At 43.1% G+C, this 18,825-nt stretch overlaps 2 protein-coding genes across 8 annotated transcripts in view; one reads left to right on the top strand and one right to left on the bottom strand.

Moving 5' to 3' along the window:
- Nucleotides 1–1,621: 1,621 nt before the first annotated feature.
- Nucleotides 1,622–4,804, bottom strand: LOC122172315 (uncharacterized). Of its 5 annotated transcripts, none has more exons than XM_065584111.1 (4): nucleotides 4,238–4,804; nucleotides 2,886–3,358; nucleotides 2,483–2,627; nucleotides 1,627–2,208 (listed from the first exon to the last, which is right to left on the bottom strand). In XM_065584111.1, exons 1-4 carry the CDS (start codon nucleotides 4,296–4,298, stop codon nucleotides 1,736–1,738), a joined length of 1,152 nt encoding a protein of 383 aa, XP_065440183.1. In that variant the 5' UTR covers nucleotides 4,299–4,804; the 3' UTR covers nucleotides 1,627–1,735. The 5 variants fall into 5 exon arrangements, 3 of the variants coding, with proteins under 3 accessions (XP_065440185.1, XP_065440183.1, XP_065440184.1); XM_065584112.1 differs by having other exon boundaries at nucleotides 1,630–2,208; nucleotides 3,042–3,358; nucleotides 4,238–4,802; XM_065584113.1 differs by lacking the exon at nucleotides 2,483–2,627 and having other exon boundaries at nucleotides 1,622–2,208; nucleotides 2,923–3,358; nucleotides 4,238–4,647.
- A 4-nt stretch (nucleotides 4,805–4,808) lies between these two features.
- Nucleotides 4,809–18,825, top strand: part of LOC101935181 (uncharacterized) — a 68,645-nt gene continuing 54,628 nt past the window's right edge. Inside the window, exons 1-4 of one of the 3 annotated variants that reach the window (XM_042841729.2) lie at nucleotides 4,838–4,948; nucleotides 8,537–8,632; nucleotides 11,153–11,252; nucleotides 18,198–18,266. In XM_042841729.2, coding sequence (XP_042697663.1) covers nucleotides 11,190–11,252; nucleotides 18,198–18,266 — 132 coding nt within the window. In that variant the 5' untranslated portion in view covers nucleotides 4,838–4,948; nucleotides 8,537–8,632; nucleotides 11,153–11,189. Of the gene's footprint in view, nucleotides 4,949–5,142; nucleotides 5,992–8,536; nucleotides 8,633–11,152; nucleotides 11,253–18,197; nucleotides 18,267–18,825 lie in introns of those variants that run through there. The other 2 variants (XM_005296524.5, XM_042841730.2) reach the window with 2 other exon arrangements.

The following is an 18,825-nucleotide window of genomic DNA, read 5'->3' as shown; positions in this document are numbered from 1 at the left end:
GTACTCCTGGTCTTTTTGCGGATACAAACTAACATGGCTGCTTCTCTGAAACCTGTCTACTGACAGTGGCCAATGCCAGATGCATCAGAAGGAGTGAACCTAACCGGTAATGATCAATTGATCTCTCTCCTGCCATCCATCTTCACCCTCTGACAAACAGAGGCTAGGGACACCATTCCTTACCCATCCTGGCTAATAGCTATTAATGGACTTAACCTCCATGAATTTATCTAGTTCTCTTTTAAACCCTGATATAGTCCTAGCCTTCACAACCTCCTCAGGCAAGGAGTTCCACAGGTTGACTGTGCGCTGTGTGAAGAAGAACTGCCTTTTATTTGTTTTAAACCTGCTGCCCATTAATTTCATTTGGTGGCCCCTAGTTCTTATATTATAGGAACGAGTAAATAACTTTTCCTTATTCGCTGCACACTGCGTGGAACTCTTCAGAGAACTATCCACGATGACTCCAAGATCTCCTTCCTGATTAGTCGTAGCTAAATTAGCCCCCATCATATTGTATGTATAGTTGGGGATATTTTTTCCAATGTGCATTACTTTACATTTATCCACATTAAATTTCATTTGCCATTTTGTTGCCTAATCACTTAGTTTTGTGAGATCTTTTTGAAGTTCTTCACAGTCTGCTTTGGTCTTAACTATCTTGAGCAGTTTAGTATCATCTGCAAACTTTGCCACCTCACTGTTTACCCCTTTCTCCAGATCATTTATGAATAAGTTGAAAAGGATTGGTCCTAGGTCTGACCCTTGGGAAACACCACTAGTTATCCCTCTCCATTCTGAAAATTTACCATTTATTCCTACCCTTTGTTCCCTGTCTTTTAACCAGTTCTCAATCCATGAAAGGATCTTCCCTCTTATCCCATGACAATTTAATTTACGTAAGAGCCTTTGGTGAGGGTGGGACGATGAATGTCACGCATATCCCAATTTTGGCCCTAGACCATCTCGTGACGGAATACATCAACAGAAAAGGCTATTTCTCTATGACATCACAGGTGCTGGTGGATCACCAGGGTCGTTTCACTGACATCAATATGGTGGTCAGGGAAGGTGCATGACACATGCATCTTCAGGAACACTAGCTTGTATAGAAAGCTGCATGCAGGGACTTTCTTTCCAGACCAGAAGTGGAAATGCCCATAGTGATCCTGGGAGACCCACCTACCCCTTACTCCCGTGGTTCATGACGCCATACACCAGAAACCTTGACAGCAGCAAGGAGCACTTCAACAAGAGGCTCAGCAGGTGCAGAATGACCACAGAATGTGCATTTGGAAGATTAAAGGGTCGCTGGCACTGCCTTTTTGGCAGATTAGACCTCAGTGAGGAAAATATTCCCTTGGTCATAGCAGCCTGTTGTGCTCTGCATAATATTTGTGAGTAAACGAGGAAAAGTTTCCCCAGGGGTGGATCATTTAGGTGGATAGCCTGTTAGCTAATTTTGAGCAGCCAGACACCAGGGCTTTTAGAGGGGCTGAACGGGGTGCTATATGAAGCAGCATTTTGATAATGAGCCCCAGTAATTAGTCTTTCTGTAATGAACTGAGCCAAGCATTGTTTACTTGCCACCTTGGATAGCCCCTGTAATAATTCCTGCCTGAGCGTTAACTGTAGCCTGCAAATATGCCGATTGCCACTGTGTATGAATTTCTGTTTCATCCACTTCTGTAGGTTATACATAAAGAATCACTGTCTTTGTAAGACAAAATTTTTATTAAACAGCAATACACAGATGAACATTTCTTATAAGGGACACAAGGATCTCCCAGCTGCATGTCAGTCCAGCTGTCATTATGGAAAATGTCCCTAGGGATGGAGTGCAAGGAGTACTGTGAAGGGCTGGGAACATGAGAGGAATGGGGGAGAGGGGCAAGGAAGGCAGTTCTGTATGGGCTGTAGGAGGAGTTGAGCACACATGTGTTCTGCCTGCAGCACAATCAGGGACCACAGCATCTCTGTTTGGTCCTGCATGAGCTTTATTAACCTGCTCCTGAGTCTGTCTCCTCTTCTGGCTATCCATTTCTAGTTTCTCATTTATGGTCTCTCTCCATGCTCTGTGCTCGCTCTTGGCCTGATCTGAAGATTGCAGCAATTCACGAAACATGTCCTCCTTACTCCTCCTCAATCGCCTCCTTATCTGACGGAGGCACTCCACCAGCATGTAGGAGCTGGCCCTCAAGGGCACATCTGCAGAAGCAAAGGAAACAATATACAGAATCAGAATTGTGTGTGCATTCAGTCTTGAATCATAAAAGTTATGCACCTCTTTCTCACTTTCCCTTGGTAAGCATGCAGCATGGCCAGAGCACTAAACACAATTAGTTTGGCTTGGGGGGACTGGGAGTGGGGATTGCAAAACGGGACCAAGGGTCTAGGTGGTTTGAGAAGGGGATCAATACAAGTGCCTGGGGACATTATTCTGAATACTAGCACCATTTTCCACAGGTGGTGGTGATCAAACCTGAAGTCACACTACTGAGGGTAACCGAAGATCCAAGGACACATCTCCTGCATGCGTGTGGCTTCAGATCAGGTCCGTATGCTGCTCGCTTGTGTGCTGCTTTGGTTCCTCCAGAAGTAATTGCCGATTGGCATGGCAAAGTTTCCTAAAATGGGGAAGAAAGAAAGCAGCTCTGTGAAGGAACCTTTGGCAGAGGATTGCAGACTATTTACAAGAAAGTTTCCTAGAGATTTCTATGGAGAATTCCTGGGAGATCTTGGTGTGCATTAACAAACTTTTCCGCTGGGCCCCCACTGCGTAGCTGCACAGAGGAATGTGAAGCAGATGCAAACAGTACCTAGTGTTGTTAATGTAGATCCCTTGTCTCACGTGCACCATGTAACAAAATAAAGGATACCTCTACCTCATGTAAGCATGCAGTATCAAAGCAAAATGAGTACTTGATGGAGCTCCCCTCTCCTGCTTCTGGCATGCCAGAGATGGACTGCTGGGACTGGTTAGACCTCTCCAGAGTCAAAAAGAGATCCTGGCTTGCCATGCCACCAGATGAGCCTGTTACCTGTCCCACATCCTCCTCCAACTCGACCTCATTGTCCACCACTTCGTCCTTGAGATTGACTCTGCTGGCTGTTGCCTTCAGTCCCCCTGAAGTATCCATGGGGATTTTGGTAGTGGAGGTGGGGTCATAGCTGAAAATGGCATGCAGCTCCTTGTAGAAGCGGCATGTTTTTGACATTGCACCAGAGTAATGGTTGGCTTCCCTTGCCTTCTGGTACACTTGCCTCAGCTCTGTGATCTTAGCACGGCACTGCTTCATCCCTTTCATGTTCCTTCTCATCCATGCCATGAGCAATCGGCTTGTAGGTGTCAAAGTTCCTACAGTTGGATAGGCACTGTGTCATAAACACACAGCTAAGGGTAGCATAAAATCCCTCCTTTACCTGTAAAGGGTTAAGAAGCTCAGATAACCAGGTTGGCACCTGACCAAAAGGACCAATAAGGGGAGAAGATTGGCATGGCAAAGGCTTTAAGGGGGGTAGGAGCGCCTATCTGTGTATCTGGATGCAGGGCAGCAGAGTAGAAACTGCTTAACAGAGTGGTCATGATGGGCATTGTGGGACACCTCCTGGAGGCGACATAAGCAAACACAGTGTCTACACTGGCACTGTGTCGCTCTAACTTTGTTGCAAAAAGCTCTATGCCGCTTGCCAAAGGGGTTTTATTTTGTTGGTGTAGCAAAAGAATTACATCAGTGGGAGGACCATTGTTGTGTGTACACCTCCACTGTTTTGTTGACAAAACTGTATAGTGTAGACAAGGCCTTATTTTAAAGATATGATATTGCTAAGGTAAAAAACAAGCAGGAAAATAATAACATCTGCAGCAACGATAATTACAATAATGACAAACACCCAAACATTTTATACATCATAAAAAAGAAAAACTGGCATCAAAAATCATTTAAAAATAAAAGAAGATTTTGCGCCAAAAATATCTTTATATAGAATTCAGAACGAACGGCAAACGGTAATCTAATAAAAGCCCAATGAATGCCAACAAAACTAACAGTTTCCAAACCACATTCAAATATATTTTTGATCAGATGCAGACACAGCAAACATAAAACCAGCACTGAAACAATAGATTAGCTGGAGTGCACTGTAACCAACCACTATAGTTCAGGTTGCTGGAGTGTGCCCGTTCCAATCCCTTTCCAGTTACTTATAACCAGTATTGCCAACCCCAAGCACGAACCTGACATCCCAAAATTATGAGACCTGCTAAAAAAATCATATTTTAAACATCCATGCTCCATGTGGGGTTCTTTTCATCTGCCGCCTGGTTTGTGAGCATTTGGGGTTCGCATCTTCAAAGTTTTCTCTGCAGCTACTGGGGCTAGAGCAGTCCGGGCTGCCAACAGGCAAGGGGAGGTTCTCCTCACCACGAGCAGGACTTTAACTAAAGCACCAGAAACACGCCGGATAAGTGTGTTGAATCCCACCCTTGGGCGCCCAGCTCGCGGCGAGGCGGGCTTGGCGACGCTGCGCTGGCTGGTTTCCCCGCAGCGCCAGGCTCCGCGGGCACCGCTGCCCCCAGCGAGGTGTTGCGGGCGGGGGCCGCTGTCAGCGGCCCCAGGAAATGCCCTTGACTCTCGGTCACCGCAAACAGCCGCACGGCTCCCCGGGGCCGGGCGCCGCGCACCGGCCACGCCGCTTGGCCAGCCGATATTGGTAAACCGGGAAGTGGGCGGGCGGCGAGGCGGGCACCCGCCCAGCCCCGCAACCGGCGCAGCGCGGGGAGAGGATCCGGTTCCCCCCGCGGGGGACTCCGGTCCGGAGTTTCCATCCCACATCCCCAGACCCGACCCCCTCACGCAGCACACAGGGGCCGAGGCGCATGCGCCCTGGCGTTCTCTCACGGCGGTGGCGGCGGCCCGAAGAGCCGGAGCCGGAGCAGGGGCGCGGGGTGAGTGGGGGGCAGGGGCGCGGCGGCGGCAGACACGGCGCTTGGGGCCGGCTGAGGACAGCGCCTGGGCGGGATGGGGACTGCTCCCCGTCCCGCCCGCGCTCCGAACAGGGGAAGCCGCCCCGGCCGGTCCCGTCTCCGTGCTCGCGCCCGCGAGGGGCCGCGGGGAGAGCGGGGCGCGGGGCCGGCGGGGCGGGCTCGCCTCCTGCCGCGCGCGGAGCTCGGAGTCGGGAGCGCGGCAGCGATTAGGCAACGGAGGCGGCTGCCCCGGGACCCCCGCGGACCCTGTAGCTAAGGCGGGAAGAGACGATGAGCCCCGGGGGGGAGGGGGCGCTGTCTCGCGCTCCCTTCTCACTTGAAAACGCCTCTAGTCAGTGATGTCTGCGGGGGGGGGCTGATAGCTTTGAGGGGGCGACCAGCCTCACTCAGCGTGGCTATTTCGGATGCCCGATGACAGTTTAAACGTTGCTGCTGCTGGTGGCAATGTGTCATAGGAAGTTCTGCACAATCTGCAGTGAGTGACAGCTTATATTGGTGCCTCTTTGATGGCGTTTAAGAAAATATCACCGCTACTTCCCTTGATCAAAGCGGGGTGGGGATGGCAATCCATATTCCTCATAGTGTGGCCTTGCAGTAGCAGAAAAATGGGGGACCACTCCCCATCTCCTGTGTTTGCATTGTCTCCTAGTGTGACTGGTCCTCGGGGTACAATCTTGGATTGGGACTGCTATGCCCCCTTAACTCTCCAGACTGGGCTGTCTCTCATAATACTTGACTTGTGACAGTAGCAAATCTCTCCAGGTGCTGTTAACACTTAGCCACTAGCATGCAAGATACACCCAGATAAGTTAAATGAATGCTGTGCAAGCCACTCATGAGCTATACAGAGGGAAACACCAGCAAATGCCCTACCGTCCTGCACCCCAGAAATGTACCATCTTACATGGCTCAGGATCTTCTCAGTAATTAATTCATCACTTAATCAAAGGATAATGGATATGTACCAGCTAATGTAATCTCAACCACTTTAGACAAACTCACTGGTAAGGGTAAAACATTAAAATAAGTTTATCAACTACAGAAAGATAGATTTTAAGTGTTTATAAGTGGTAGGCATATAGGACAAAGATGGTTCCGAAAGAAATAAAAGCAAAATTGCAGTCTAAATTCTAAACTTTATCAGACTAAGCAAGATTTGAATCAAACAGCTTTTCTCACCCCATTGGATGTTGTTGTCATATTACAGTTCTTAATACACAGGCTGAATTTCCTTCTCAGCCTGGGACCAGTTTTCTTAGTTCAAAGACTTTCTTTCCAGCATTCTTGTTACTGGTCAGTAGCTCATGATGGTTGCTTAATGCCTGTTTGGGTATGGCTCACCTCCTTAGTTGTCATTGGCAAGCTAGCAGTGGGCATCTCCCAAACTCACAACATATTTCAATAACAATATAGCAAAATCTCATAACTTCATACACAATAACGATATACATAGCAGGGTCGATTTTATTTAAATCATTAGTCAGGAAGACTCGATTTAATCATGGATTTCTACATAAAAGTGCATTCTTGTAGGTTGTTATAACCTTAATACATATTCCTCACAACTCGGAGATAGATATAGGTTTTATTTTTAGAAGGTACACACTATATATTTGAAAAGTGATTTATTTTGAAAACTTTTCAGATTAGTTTTACAGCTATATCTGAAAATGAATGGTTATTTCATTTACCAAAAGTAACTGAAACAGATAGTTCACCTCCCAATGACTTCATAAATATCTCCAATTCCACAGGTTAATCATTAATATTTGGAGGATTTTCTTGCCTTGCTGTATTAGAAGGAGAACATCACCAGACAGACATTTAAATTGTTTTATTTAATTAAAACAACAACTTTATGTAGTCTGGATTTTTTTTCTTCAACAGCAAACATAATATTTTAACAAAACAAGCTTATGCATTTTTTAATTTAGTTAAACATTCAAATTTTTTAAAATCAGGTTTGTTTTTGTTAAAATTGTTTTTAACTAAAATAGTTAAATGAAATATTTAAAAAAAACCCCAACAAAAATTAAATAGACTATGTCAGCCAGGTCAACATGAGAAACTTAAAATATTGGCTTCTGCAGCTAAAGTTGTCTTCACCTTCATTTTCCTGTTTGTTCATAGTCTGGAAAAGAAAAACAAGCTTTCCTACTTTTTCAGGTCCCAAACAATTTCTCAATTTGGAATGAATTAGTCTGAAAGATGAAAATATTCTTTCTACACCAGCAGAAGAAGCTACTGCTGTTAAAAGTGAGATTATCACTTCAACAGTCTCTGAATCCAAGTGCTTAAGTGACTTCCACCAGTTCACTGGTGTGACTTTCTTTAAAACATCATCAGCAAACATATATTTCTTGAATGGTTCACCCTTAGCTCTGAAGTTTATTATAGTTTGCATTATGGAGGGATGATTGCTGGATGTCCATGTCATAGCCAACTCCTCTTCTTCAGCAGTTAAGGTTTGACCCTGGTACCATGTATTGAGAATATTTGCAAGAAAATGAGCTGGAGATAGTGCTTGTCCCATTTGTTTTTTTAATGCTTGTAATTTAACTCTGTCATTGCATATTTCTTGTTTTAAGATCTCAGTCGGTTCCTTCCAAATTTCAACAGCATCAGCAATAAAACAGCTATTTCCCTGCATTTTGTTCAAGGCTATAGAAATAGGCTTCAGGGTACTCAGCATGTGTTCAACATTTCTCTAAAGCCCAATGTTGAGAACTTTGGCTGTGACAGTGCCATCTATTTTTTCACGATTTTGTTCACAAACTGTCATCAGATTAGGCCAGTTCTTGATATAGTGCTCAAAACAGTCCACTACTGAGTTCCATCGCACGTCTTGTGGGAGAGTTAGCTTGGTTCCTCCCACTTTTTTCAGAGCAGCTGCTGCAAAGTGGTTGTTACGGAAGTATTTTGCAATTTCAACAACATTAGCCTTTATTTCTGGAAAGAGGTGTATTAAATGAGCACTGCAACCTTATGTTATTAGCTTGGGACTGTCTTCTAAATAATTTCTTCTCATCTTGGATACATTTGCAGCATTGTCTGTGACCAAGCTGCATACTAGACATTTGAACTTTTTTTCACAGTTTGTTATAGCTTTTACTGCTACTTCTTGTAAGTATTCTGCTGTGTGTGCATTTCCTGATGTATCAATTGTTTCTGTAAGGAAGCCTTCCCTTTTTCTGTTGTCTCACAAGCACATACAACAGGATCATTGTAGACATTGCTCCACCCATCAAGACTCAGGTTAACAATTTTACCCTCTATACCTTCTGCACACTGCTCAATTTCTCTCTCATACACTTTATCCAGTAATTTGCCTGCGACATCTGCTCTGTTGAATGGACTGTATCCTGATCTTAATGACTGAATCCTGTTAATGAAATGTGGGTTCTCAATCATACAGAAAGGAGAGTTTGTTGCATAAACAAAACAGGCAATTTTTTCATCAATCCTCTTTTTGTAATCTGCTGGTTCTTATCACAAACTTATTTATGGTTGTTTCTGGATGATGGAGATTTTTTTTTCTTTTTGCTACAGGTGATATACTGTGGCTATGTGACATACATGATGTGACTGAAACACTATCATTGGCAGATAACACTGACACTCTAGAAAATGATGGAGATCTTGAAGGTGAATAGTCTTCAGAATCCTGTATGTTGAGGATGGATTCTCCTAAACAAAATAAGTCAATGCAGTTATTTAATTATTATTACCATACTGCTCATTTAGTATTACTCATTGCATTCACTGACACTCAGTACTACTTTAAAGGTGAAATTGTAAAAGGAAGATCTGCCTAGTTCAGCTATTTATTTTTTATCATAACTGTATCTAAAATGATAGTACCATAGAGTAACAACTATATTTTTTTCTCATACATGAGAATTCAGGAATAGTCCAGAAGTAAGACAGGCAGTCCTTAAGACAGAAGTATGAAATAGAAGAGTTTACCATCTGAAGATCCTGCATTTTCAGACATGTTCCTTTCATCATCTTCAACATAGCTTCCTCCTGAGAAGGAACACTTCACATGATGTTGTTTCATTCGAGCAACCAGGCCTTGCATTGCTTTGTTGCACTGTTTGCATTTTGTATGCATGCCTGTCTTCCCCACAGGTAGAGGAACTTCATTAAAATATTCCCAAACTGGGTCTCTTTTACGGCCTGCTGCCATTATAGGTTTTCCCTTCTAGTGAGAGAATGGTATGGTAGATCTCAAATCAATGAAAGCTACGCTGAGAGAGACCTCAAGACTTCTGGAATATGCTGCTCAAACAGTTTCACTTTTGTTTCTACTGCCTGTCCCTTCTCACATTTATCTCCAGACTTCTTCTCCTTGTCCAGATCTGTTCCGCCGCCAACAATCTTCTATTCATTGAACTTTTTGAAATTTTGCACTTTTAGAGAGAGGTAAGGGATTGACTCTGTGTACAAAAATTTGCAGAGGGACAATAGGGTTGAGGTCTGTTATTTCTCACCTCTATATATTATTTATTTATTTATTTAAAACATTTTTGCTGTTAACAAGCATGTTATCGAGAACTGCAAAACTAAGCATCTCTGATGGTATCTTCTAGACTGAGCACTGAGTCCCATCGGATAGATAGAAAGATTAACCAAAATAATCTATACAAAAGCCCCTGGAACCCCATAAAATTGGGTCCCTAATCCATGAACTATTGGAACTCATTTACAAAACTTTTCTTAAACATTACATGAATATATTGTCTCATATTATAGAATTAGAATTTATAATCCCTATTCCATGATGAGATATCTTTGAGCTATAATGTATCTTAATTAAAACTATCTTTAGATAGGTTTTTCCCTCAAAAAGCATTTAATCAAAAAATCCGCTTTAAATTAAAAAAAAATGTTAAAAAAAAAAGAATCATTGATTTGTATCCACCCTGATACATAATTTGACAGAACAATGACCAGGCATGCTTTATATGAAATATAGCCATATACAAATGATGAATATTGGGATTAGAATGTGCTATCTTGAGGCACAGTGCATCACACCTAGCTTCTTGGAGAAGGTAGCTGAGGTGGCTCAGGCCCTTCTTGTCTTTCCAGGTGTCCCTAGTGGTAGGGACAGCAGTGGTTGGGATAGTAACTGACAATAATATGACCTGGTGTGCTCTGATAGTCAGGGCTTTGGAGCTGTGCTCTGGCTCCGCTCCAACTCCAGGCAAAAACCTGCAGCTCCACTGCTCTGGAGCTGCTCTGCGCTCCAGCTCCGGACTCCGCTCCAAAGCCCTGCTGATAGTGGATGTGGGTATGTGTGCAGTATTTTGGAGCAAGCCTCCCAGCCCAGGATGATACATTAGGGCTAGCGGGATTCGTGGTTGTGCTCTAAAAATAGTTGTATAGACAACATTGTGAAGTTATGGCTCAGGCTGGAACTCTGGCTCTGAAGACCATCCTCTGCCCTAGGCTTCAGAGCCATAACCACGAATTCACAGTGCTGTCTATACAGCTATTTTTGGAATAATAGTGTTAGCCCCGCTAGCTTAAGTCTGTTGACCCAAGCTGGGAGATTTGCTCCAAAATACTCTGTAGACATACGGAGGCCAGGTAGCTTCCTTACTGGCTGTTGCTCTGCTCTCTGCTGGAGACTGTTTGCACAGTCTGGTAAATAGTCTGCATTGGTTAAATATGTTTCAGATTTTCAGGCTTTTCTTCACAACTGTAAGAACCAGAAATGTTTTTTAAAATGTAATCTTAGATTCTGATATCATGTGTCTCTGGAAGCTGGGCTCCTAAACACATGGCTGTTATATCTGTGCCTTAATCTGGCTTTGTCCATACATGTATCTGAAAAGATAAAACCTGAGAACAGTGGCAGAGCATGTGATTATAGTTTAGATGTGTATTTTTATGCCTGGTGGGTAGGGCTTGGGAGAGTGCCACTCCGCCCCCCTTCCCCATTTGGGGCCTGCTCTTAATGAAACACGAATGTTCTCAAAACACAATAATTAGCCTGGAAATTCAAAGCTAAACTTCCAGGTTACTGAAAAGAAACCACCCAAAACCCAAACATTTAAAATATGCATACACCTAGCTACTATAACAAGTTAACAGATTGAACCAGAAATCTTGTGTCTTGCATTCAACTAAAGTAATACTTCATAAATATTTTTGTAGCTTTCCTAGTGCTTTTCATCTCCTTTAAACCTCAAACATGGACACCGAACCTGAGGTAAAGAAAGAGAAGAAGCAGCATCAGCATCCTTTCTACTGCAATGTGAGTACTTCATATTATTAAGGGCCTTTGACAAAGTATAATTTTATCCATTGTTGAAACGTTTGAGAGTAGGAACAAAATCAAAGAGTTTGGGGAAACCATTGAAAACTAGTTTCAGAGTGGTAGCCGTGTTAGTCTGTATCAGCAAAAACAACGAGGAGTACTTGTGGCAACGTAGAGACTAACATTTATTTGGGCATAAGCTTTCATGGGTTAAAACCTACTTCATCAGATGCATAGAGTGGAAAATACAGTAGGAAGATATATATAGATATATATATATATACAGAGAACATGAAAAGATGGGGGTTGCCTTACCAATTCAATTAAAGTGGGCTATTATCAGCAGGAGGAAAAATCACTTTTGTAGTGGTAATCAGGGTGGCCCATTTCAAACAGTTGACAAGAAGGTGTGAGTAATAGTAGGGGGAAAAATTAGCATGGGGAAATAGTTTTTAGTTTGTGTAATGACCCATCCACTCCCAGTCTTTATTCAGGCCTAATTTGATGGTGTCCAGTTTGCAAATTAATTCCAGTTCTGCAGTTTCTCGTTGGAGTCTGTTTTTGAAGTTTTTTTGTTGAAGAATTGCCACTTTTAAGTCTGTAATTGAGTGTCCAGGGAGGTTGAAGTGTTCTCCGACTGGTTTTTGAATGTTATAATTCCTGATGTCAGATTTGCGTCCATTTATTCTTTTGCATAGAGACTGTCCTGTTTGGTCAATGTACATGGCAGAGGGGCATTGCTGGCACGTGATGGCATATATCACATTGGTAGATGTGCAGGTGAATGAGCCCCTGATGGTGTGGCTGATGTGATTAGGTCCTATGATGGTGTCCCTTGAATAGATATGTGGACAGAGTTGGCAACAAGGTTTGTTGCAAGGATAGGTTCCTGGGTTAGTGTTTTTGTTGTGTGGTGTGTAGTTTCTGGTGAGTATTTGCTTCAGGCTGGGGGGATGTCTGTAAGCGAGGACTGGCCTGTCTCCCAAGGTCTGTGAGAGTGAGGGATCGTCCTTCAGGATAGGTTGTAGATCCTTGATGATGCGCTGGAGAGGTTTTAGTTGGGGGCTGAAGGTGACGGCTAGTGGTGTTCTGTTACTTTCTTTGTTGGGCCTGTCCTGGAGTAGGTGACTTCTGGGTACTCTTCTGGCTCTGTCAATCTGTTTCTTCACTTCAGCAGGTGGGTATTGTAGTTTTAAGAACGCTTGATAGAGATCCTATAGGTGTTTGTCTCTGTCTGAGGGATTGGAGCAAATGCAGTTGTATCTTAGAGCTTGGCTGTAGACAGTGGATCACGTGATGAGGTCTGGATGAAAGCTGGAGGCATGTAGGTAAGTATAGCAGTCAGTAGGTTTCTGGTATAGGCTGGTGTTTATGTGACCATTGCTTATTTGCACTGTAGTGTCCAGGAAGTGGATCTCTTGTGTGGACTGGTCAATAAGAACTCAATAATAGTGGGGGATTTCAATTATCCCCATATTGACTGGGAACATTTCACTACAGAACGAAATGCAGAGATAAAATTTCTCGATACTTTAAATGACTGCTTCATGGAGCAGCTGGTACGGGAACCCAGAAGGGGAGAGGCAACTCTAGATTTAGTCCTGAGTGCAACGCAGGAGCTGGTCCAAGAGGTAACTATAGCAGGACCGCTTGGAAATAGTGACCATAATACAATAGCGTTCAACATCCCTGTGGTGGGAAGACCATCTCAACAGCCCAACACTGTGGGATTTAATTTCAAAAGGGGGAACTATGCAAAAATGAGGGGGTTAGTTAAACAGAAGTTAAAAGGTACAGTGACTAAAGTGAAATCCCTGCAAGCTACATGGGCGCTTTTTAAAGACACCATAATAGAGGCGCAACTTCAATGTATACCCCAAATTAAGAAACACAGTAAAAGAACTAAAGAGCCACCGTGGCTTAACAACCATGTAAAAGAAGCAGTGAGAGATAAAAAGACTTCCTTTAAAAAGTGGAAGTCAAATCCTAGTGAGGCAAATAGAAAGGAGCATAAACGCTGCCAAATTAAGTGCAAGAATGTAATAAGAAAAGCCAAAGAGGAGTTTGAAGAACGGCTAGCCAAAAACTCCAAAGGTAATAACAAAATGTTTTTTAAGTACATCAGAAGCAGGAAGCCTGCTAAACAACCAGTGGGGCCCCTTGATGATCGAGATACAAAAGGAGCGCTTAAAGACGATAAAGTCTTCACGGCTGAGGATGTTAGGGAGATTCCCAAACCTGAGCTGGCTTTTGTAGGTGACAAATCGAGGAACTGTCACGGATTGAAGTGTCACGAGAGGAGATTTTGGAATTAATTGATAAACTTAACATTAACAAGTCACCGGGACCAGATGGCATTCACCCAAGAGTTCTGAAAGAACTCAAATGTGAAGTTGCGGAACTGTTAACTAAGGTTTGTAACTTGTCCTTTAAATCGGCTTCTGTACCCAATGACTGGAAGTTAGCTAATGTAACGCCAATATTTAAAAAGGGCTCTAGAGGTGATCCCGGCAATTACAGACCGGTAAGTCTAACGTCTGTACCGGGCAAATTAGTCGAAACAATAGTTAAGAATAAAATTGTCTGACACATAGAAAAACATAAACTGTTGAGCAATAGTCAACATGGTTTCTGTAAAGGGAAATCGTGTCTTACTAATCTATTAGAATTCTTTGAAGGGGTCAACAAACATGTGGACAAGGGGGATCCAGTGGGCATAGTGTACTTAGATTTCCAGAAAGCCTGCTTCGTTGAAGGTTGGTGGACATGCATCAGTCTTTGTAATCTGAGCAGATTCCCCAAGCACTTTAGACAAATTCACTGGTAAGGATAAAATATTAAAATAAGTTTCTTAAATACAGAAAGAAGATAAATTTTAAATGATTATAAGTGGTAGTTACCTAAGAAAATAACAAGTAAACATGCATTCTAAATCCTAAATTTTCAGACTGAGCAAGATTTGAATCAAACAACTTTTCTCACCTTATTGCATGTTGAATGCAGGTTACAGTTCTTAATACACAGCTGAATTGCCTTCTGAGCCTGGTACCAGTCTCCTCAGTTCAAAGTTTTTATCTTCCCAGCATTCTCGTTGTCTTCAGCATAGGTGGGGAAAGAGAGAGGTGGTCTCATGATGCCACTGTCCCTTATTTTATACTCTCAATTCATGTCCCAGGGAAGATACTGGCCCAGACATGTCCTGGTGGGCCTTGCTGAGTTATAGTCATAGTCAATCCCCATTTTGTGGTGCCTGTGCAACTGTTTTGTATAGAATTGTAAATTTCTTGTTTACAATTCCCCTGCTGGTCAATGGCTTGTGATGGTCGCTTAACACGCAGCTGTGTATGGGTCACCTCCTTTGTTGCCTCTGGAGAGCTAGCTCTGGGCGACTCCCAGACACACAACATATTTCAATGTCAATCATATAGCACAATATTATAATTTCATATACAATGATTATACACATAATTTTACAGAACAATGAATTTCGGCATATACCTTTCATGCAAGGCATGCTTTGTATGAAATATCACAACCATATTCAAATGATGAATATGGGAGTTACAGGGTACTACTTTGAGGTACAGTGCATCGTACAAATTCTTAATTGGACAGTCAGGATAGAGAAGACCATCCATGTGTCTGTCCATTTTAGGATTTTGAAGGTGCCTCTGGCAGTGTTCTCCAAGTGCTGATGTAATTAACGTGCCACCAACATACAGATGTCAGGAAATGTAGAGCTAGTGTATATCTATGTGCATAAACTTCCTAGTCCTAGACCATTCTCCATTTTTAAGAATTCTGGTTACATATACTGCAGACTGTTTAAAGTCCTTAAAACAGTATTAAATGCTTAGTGCCCTCCCCTTCCCCCCCAGAAAATATAGTTTGAAATGGATATAAACCCTCATGCATCAGGGTCTATGTCAGCCTCTAACTGATGGAAGTTAGAAAGGAATTTTCTTTATGAATAGGTTATTCCATAATACCCGTTGTAGTGTTTCTTGAAAGGTGTGTTGCGTAGGACAGTAGACTGGGAGTTAGGAGACCTGAGTAGTATTCTCAGTTCTGTCACTGAACTAGTGCCACCTGATTTCCACTTCCATCTTTTATCTGTCCTGTCTGTTTTAGATTGTAAGCTCTTTATAAGATAGTCTGCAATCTTCTTAAAGCCCGTATTTATAAAAAGAGCAGAAAGGCGTGATGGTGATGAGGCTATAGAATTTTGGGGGGCTAGGAGGAGCCTGGGGCTATTGTGGCACAATAGAGGGGATTTGGGACTGGATATGTATGGGGAATATAAGAGAGAAATGATTGGGGGTGTGTGACATGAAGGGATGGAAGTCATAAGGTACATGAGGAAAGGTGGCAGCAAGAATCTGTTGTGTTCATGTGGAGTGGGAGTGAAAAAGGGGAGATGGAAGCTGGGCACACAAAACTGACCCAGGACTTGCGGAAGAGGATGAGGCAGAATGTGTGGTGGCCGGTGGATTTGTGGATGGGGGTAGAAGGGAGGTGCAGCAGAAATGAATGATAAAGCAGCTGAAGTGCTTTGGATGACAGAAGGTAGTGAAGGAATTGTGGCGGAGTGTGAAAAATAGTGCTTGTGTGGCAGAGGCTGTGATGGACACCAGGTGAGTGAGTGGGAGGGAAAAGAGACTGCTTTTGGGCAAAGGGATTAGGCAAGTAGGGGGCAGTGGAGGTGAGGGGAAGTAGGAACAGAGAGAGAGGGAGACTTAATAAACAGAAGTCAGTATCAGTGTTGAGAGGCAGCAGGATATTGTGAGTATGAAGCACATTTAGTGAGGGCAGCAGAAGTATTCAGGGCATTAGGCAGATGGTGGGGGTGTTAGGCAGAGCATCAGAGAGAAACTCTTTTATCTGTGCATTGTGAGGACTCTCCAGTAGAGGGAAGTACTAACTCTGGGGGGTAGAGGATCATTGGTGCTACGTATAAAAGGCAGCACCATAGCCCAGCTTCCCACTCTGGCTGCAGGTACGGGCTTTGCTGGGTGGGGAAAAGGCTCTTCCTTTGAAGGTCCTCGCTCCCAGAAGGATTTCACAGAACAGCATACCCTCCTTGGCAGGCCCCTGGAGAAAGAAGATGGGTGATGTGCCAAACAAGCCAACTATCCTCCAGAAGACTATACAGAGAAGTGGGGGGAAATGGTCACCATACCCCACCCCCAGAGTATTTAGATTGGAATGCTGGGATGTTGGGCATGGAGTGGGGGAGCTGGGTGTTGTGTGAGTTTGGAGGGGAGAGTTCCTTGGTTAGGAAGGGACATGGGTAAAACAGGAGGTAGTTGTGCAGAGAATATGCACTCTACACTCCCCCAGAAGCAAAGCCCCTGCTAAGTGGAGATCTTGTTTCTTTAAATTTAATCTCTTCAAATTTGAACACAGATGAGGCCTTTGCATAGTGGGGGCTATTTTGCTTAGAAGGGAAGCAGGGTTAAGTCAGGGAGTATGGGGAAACAGATATGTTGGAGGGAAACATCTATGCTCTATGTATCTCTCCTGAGGAACCTCATTTAGTAGGCTCATTGGTGCCTGACAAATGTACCTTGGCTTTTGAACCTGACTACCTTACTGAGGTTTGTGTGTATGTTGGGAGGAACTGGGATGTTTAGGGGAGTTGTGAGGGAGGAGTGGAGGCTCCTGGATACCTTTATTCACACATGTACACCACCTCTGATTAATCTCATTTGGCTCATCTTTCCACAAATGAGCCTACATAAATTTGTCAGAGTCTGATGCGTCTACTAAAGTTTGTTGGGTGTAAGGGAGAGAACTGGTGTGTTTAATTGTTGTTACTGAGGAGAGCATGGATGTTGGATGCGGGGGGGGGGGGGGGGGGAGCTGGCTGTTTGCGGGCACAAAGAGGAGCTGAGTTGCTGAGGGAACTTGGGTGGAACCAGGTTGTTTGGGGAGGCATAGAGGGAGTGGTTGGGATGCAGGGGGTGTGAAGCGTTTCTCCCTTCCTGTAAATGTGGTTCTGTCAAAACTCATTAGGCTTGCTAGTCTCTAACAAGTGTATGCAAGCTCATTGGGGACTGAGGGGAGCCTATGGAGACTTGTGGGGTATGAGGGAGGATGCAGGCACTGGGAGTACAGGGAGTCATAGGGGATATGGAAAGTCTGGCAGTGTGAGGTTGGAGGTACAGGGTGCTAGGGCACATGGAAGGGATGAGAAAGGCACTGATAGAGCATGAAATGTATGTATAGTGAATGCCTTAAGCAGACGGTGACCTCAGCTTTTAAGTACCCTGCTCATTCCCTGCCCAATATGAGTATACAAACCTTAGGAGGTCTACATTTGCTTAAAGGACTCACTCACCCTGGGTACCTTTCAAGGGGTGTATGGAGGAAAACATTTCTTTCAGCCCATTTCATTTTATATCTATTGCTTTCTCTTCAGTTTTGTAGTCCCTTCAATGAAGTGTTGATGTGAATCACACTTCTTGCACAACAGGAGACAAGAGAGACAACACTTCCTTGTCAAAGTTTTCAAATTTCCTTAGAGCTTGGGTTTTATATCCAAAAATCTTTTTGAAGATCACCTTTCCATACCTCTTTTAATGAGATTGAGAGAGATGGCCTCCCCTCTGGTACAATGCAGTTGAATGTATTTGAAGGGTTTGGGCGAACCTGAAACCATTTTATGCTATGGAGAGGGACTTTTAAATGACAGACAGTACTTTGATCATCCTCTTTGGAACCCAGTGAATAGAGTGTTGGCTGCTGTTCAGTCTGGCTTTAGAGGACTTGTGTTTCAGCAGAAATCAATCTGTACAACCTCAGGGTGTATAACTGGAGTTTATTAAATAGGGAGATTTTGATTAGTTTGAAATATCAATGATATTTTTCAGAATTATAGTATTTTTTCTGTTTGCTTGCATAATACTGTAGAAATAATTATGAATCTTCTTTTTAACCTAGATTTGCAAAATCTCGTGTGCTTCTGCATTAAACTTGCAGACTCATTTCCTTGGATTCAAACACAAGACGGTAAGATTAGTGTGTGTGTGTGTGTGTGTCAGATTTTGTAGATAGTTACATTAAACAGTGATGATGTGTAGGATTGTAATCACTATTTTCTCTTTTTAAAGTATTAAATGTTCTAAAATGTGTAAAATTAGCAAAGCATCTAACTTTTTGTTTAGAATTTTCTTGCTTTACTATTTCTGTCATGTACAGTAAAGCAGAACTTTTCTGTATAACAGTGATGTTTAAAAAGGTTCATGTTGATCTAGCTGTGTATTGCTGTCTGGATTAGTAAGAGCAACGGGGGATTTAAACACTGCAACTCTCCTAGGTACCCAACCAGTGGAATTCACAGCCTCAAGTTAGGTGCTTAACACTCCCTATACAAAGCATGGGAGCTTTGGCATCTAAGAATCTAATCTAAATAATGAGTCTAATATAATAGGAAACAGTGGATTGATTTAAATCAGAACAATGTAAATAATTGACTTTTACTAATGATTTAAATCAGCAAGCAGGAACCATTGATTTAAAAATCAATTTTAATTGTGTTTTGCATTTGTACTTTTTAGCTATTTTCCTA

This window comes from Chrysemys picta, chromosome 2, assembly GCF_011386835.1.
Source record: "Chrysemys picta bellii isolate R12L10 chromosome 2, ASM1138683v2, whole genome shotgun sequence".
Lineage (NCBI taxonomy): Eukaryota > Metazoa > Chordata > Testudines > Emydidae > Chrysemys > Chrysemys picta.
The sequence above is the reverse complement of the archived record's forward strand: the minus strand, read 5'-3'. Positions and strand labels throughout refer to the sequence as shown.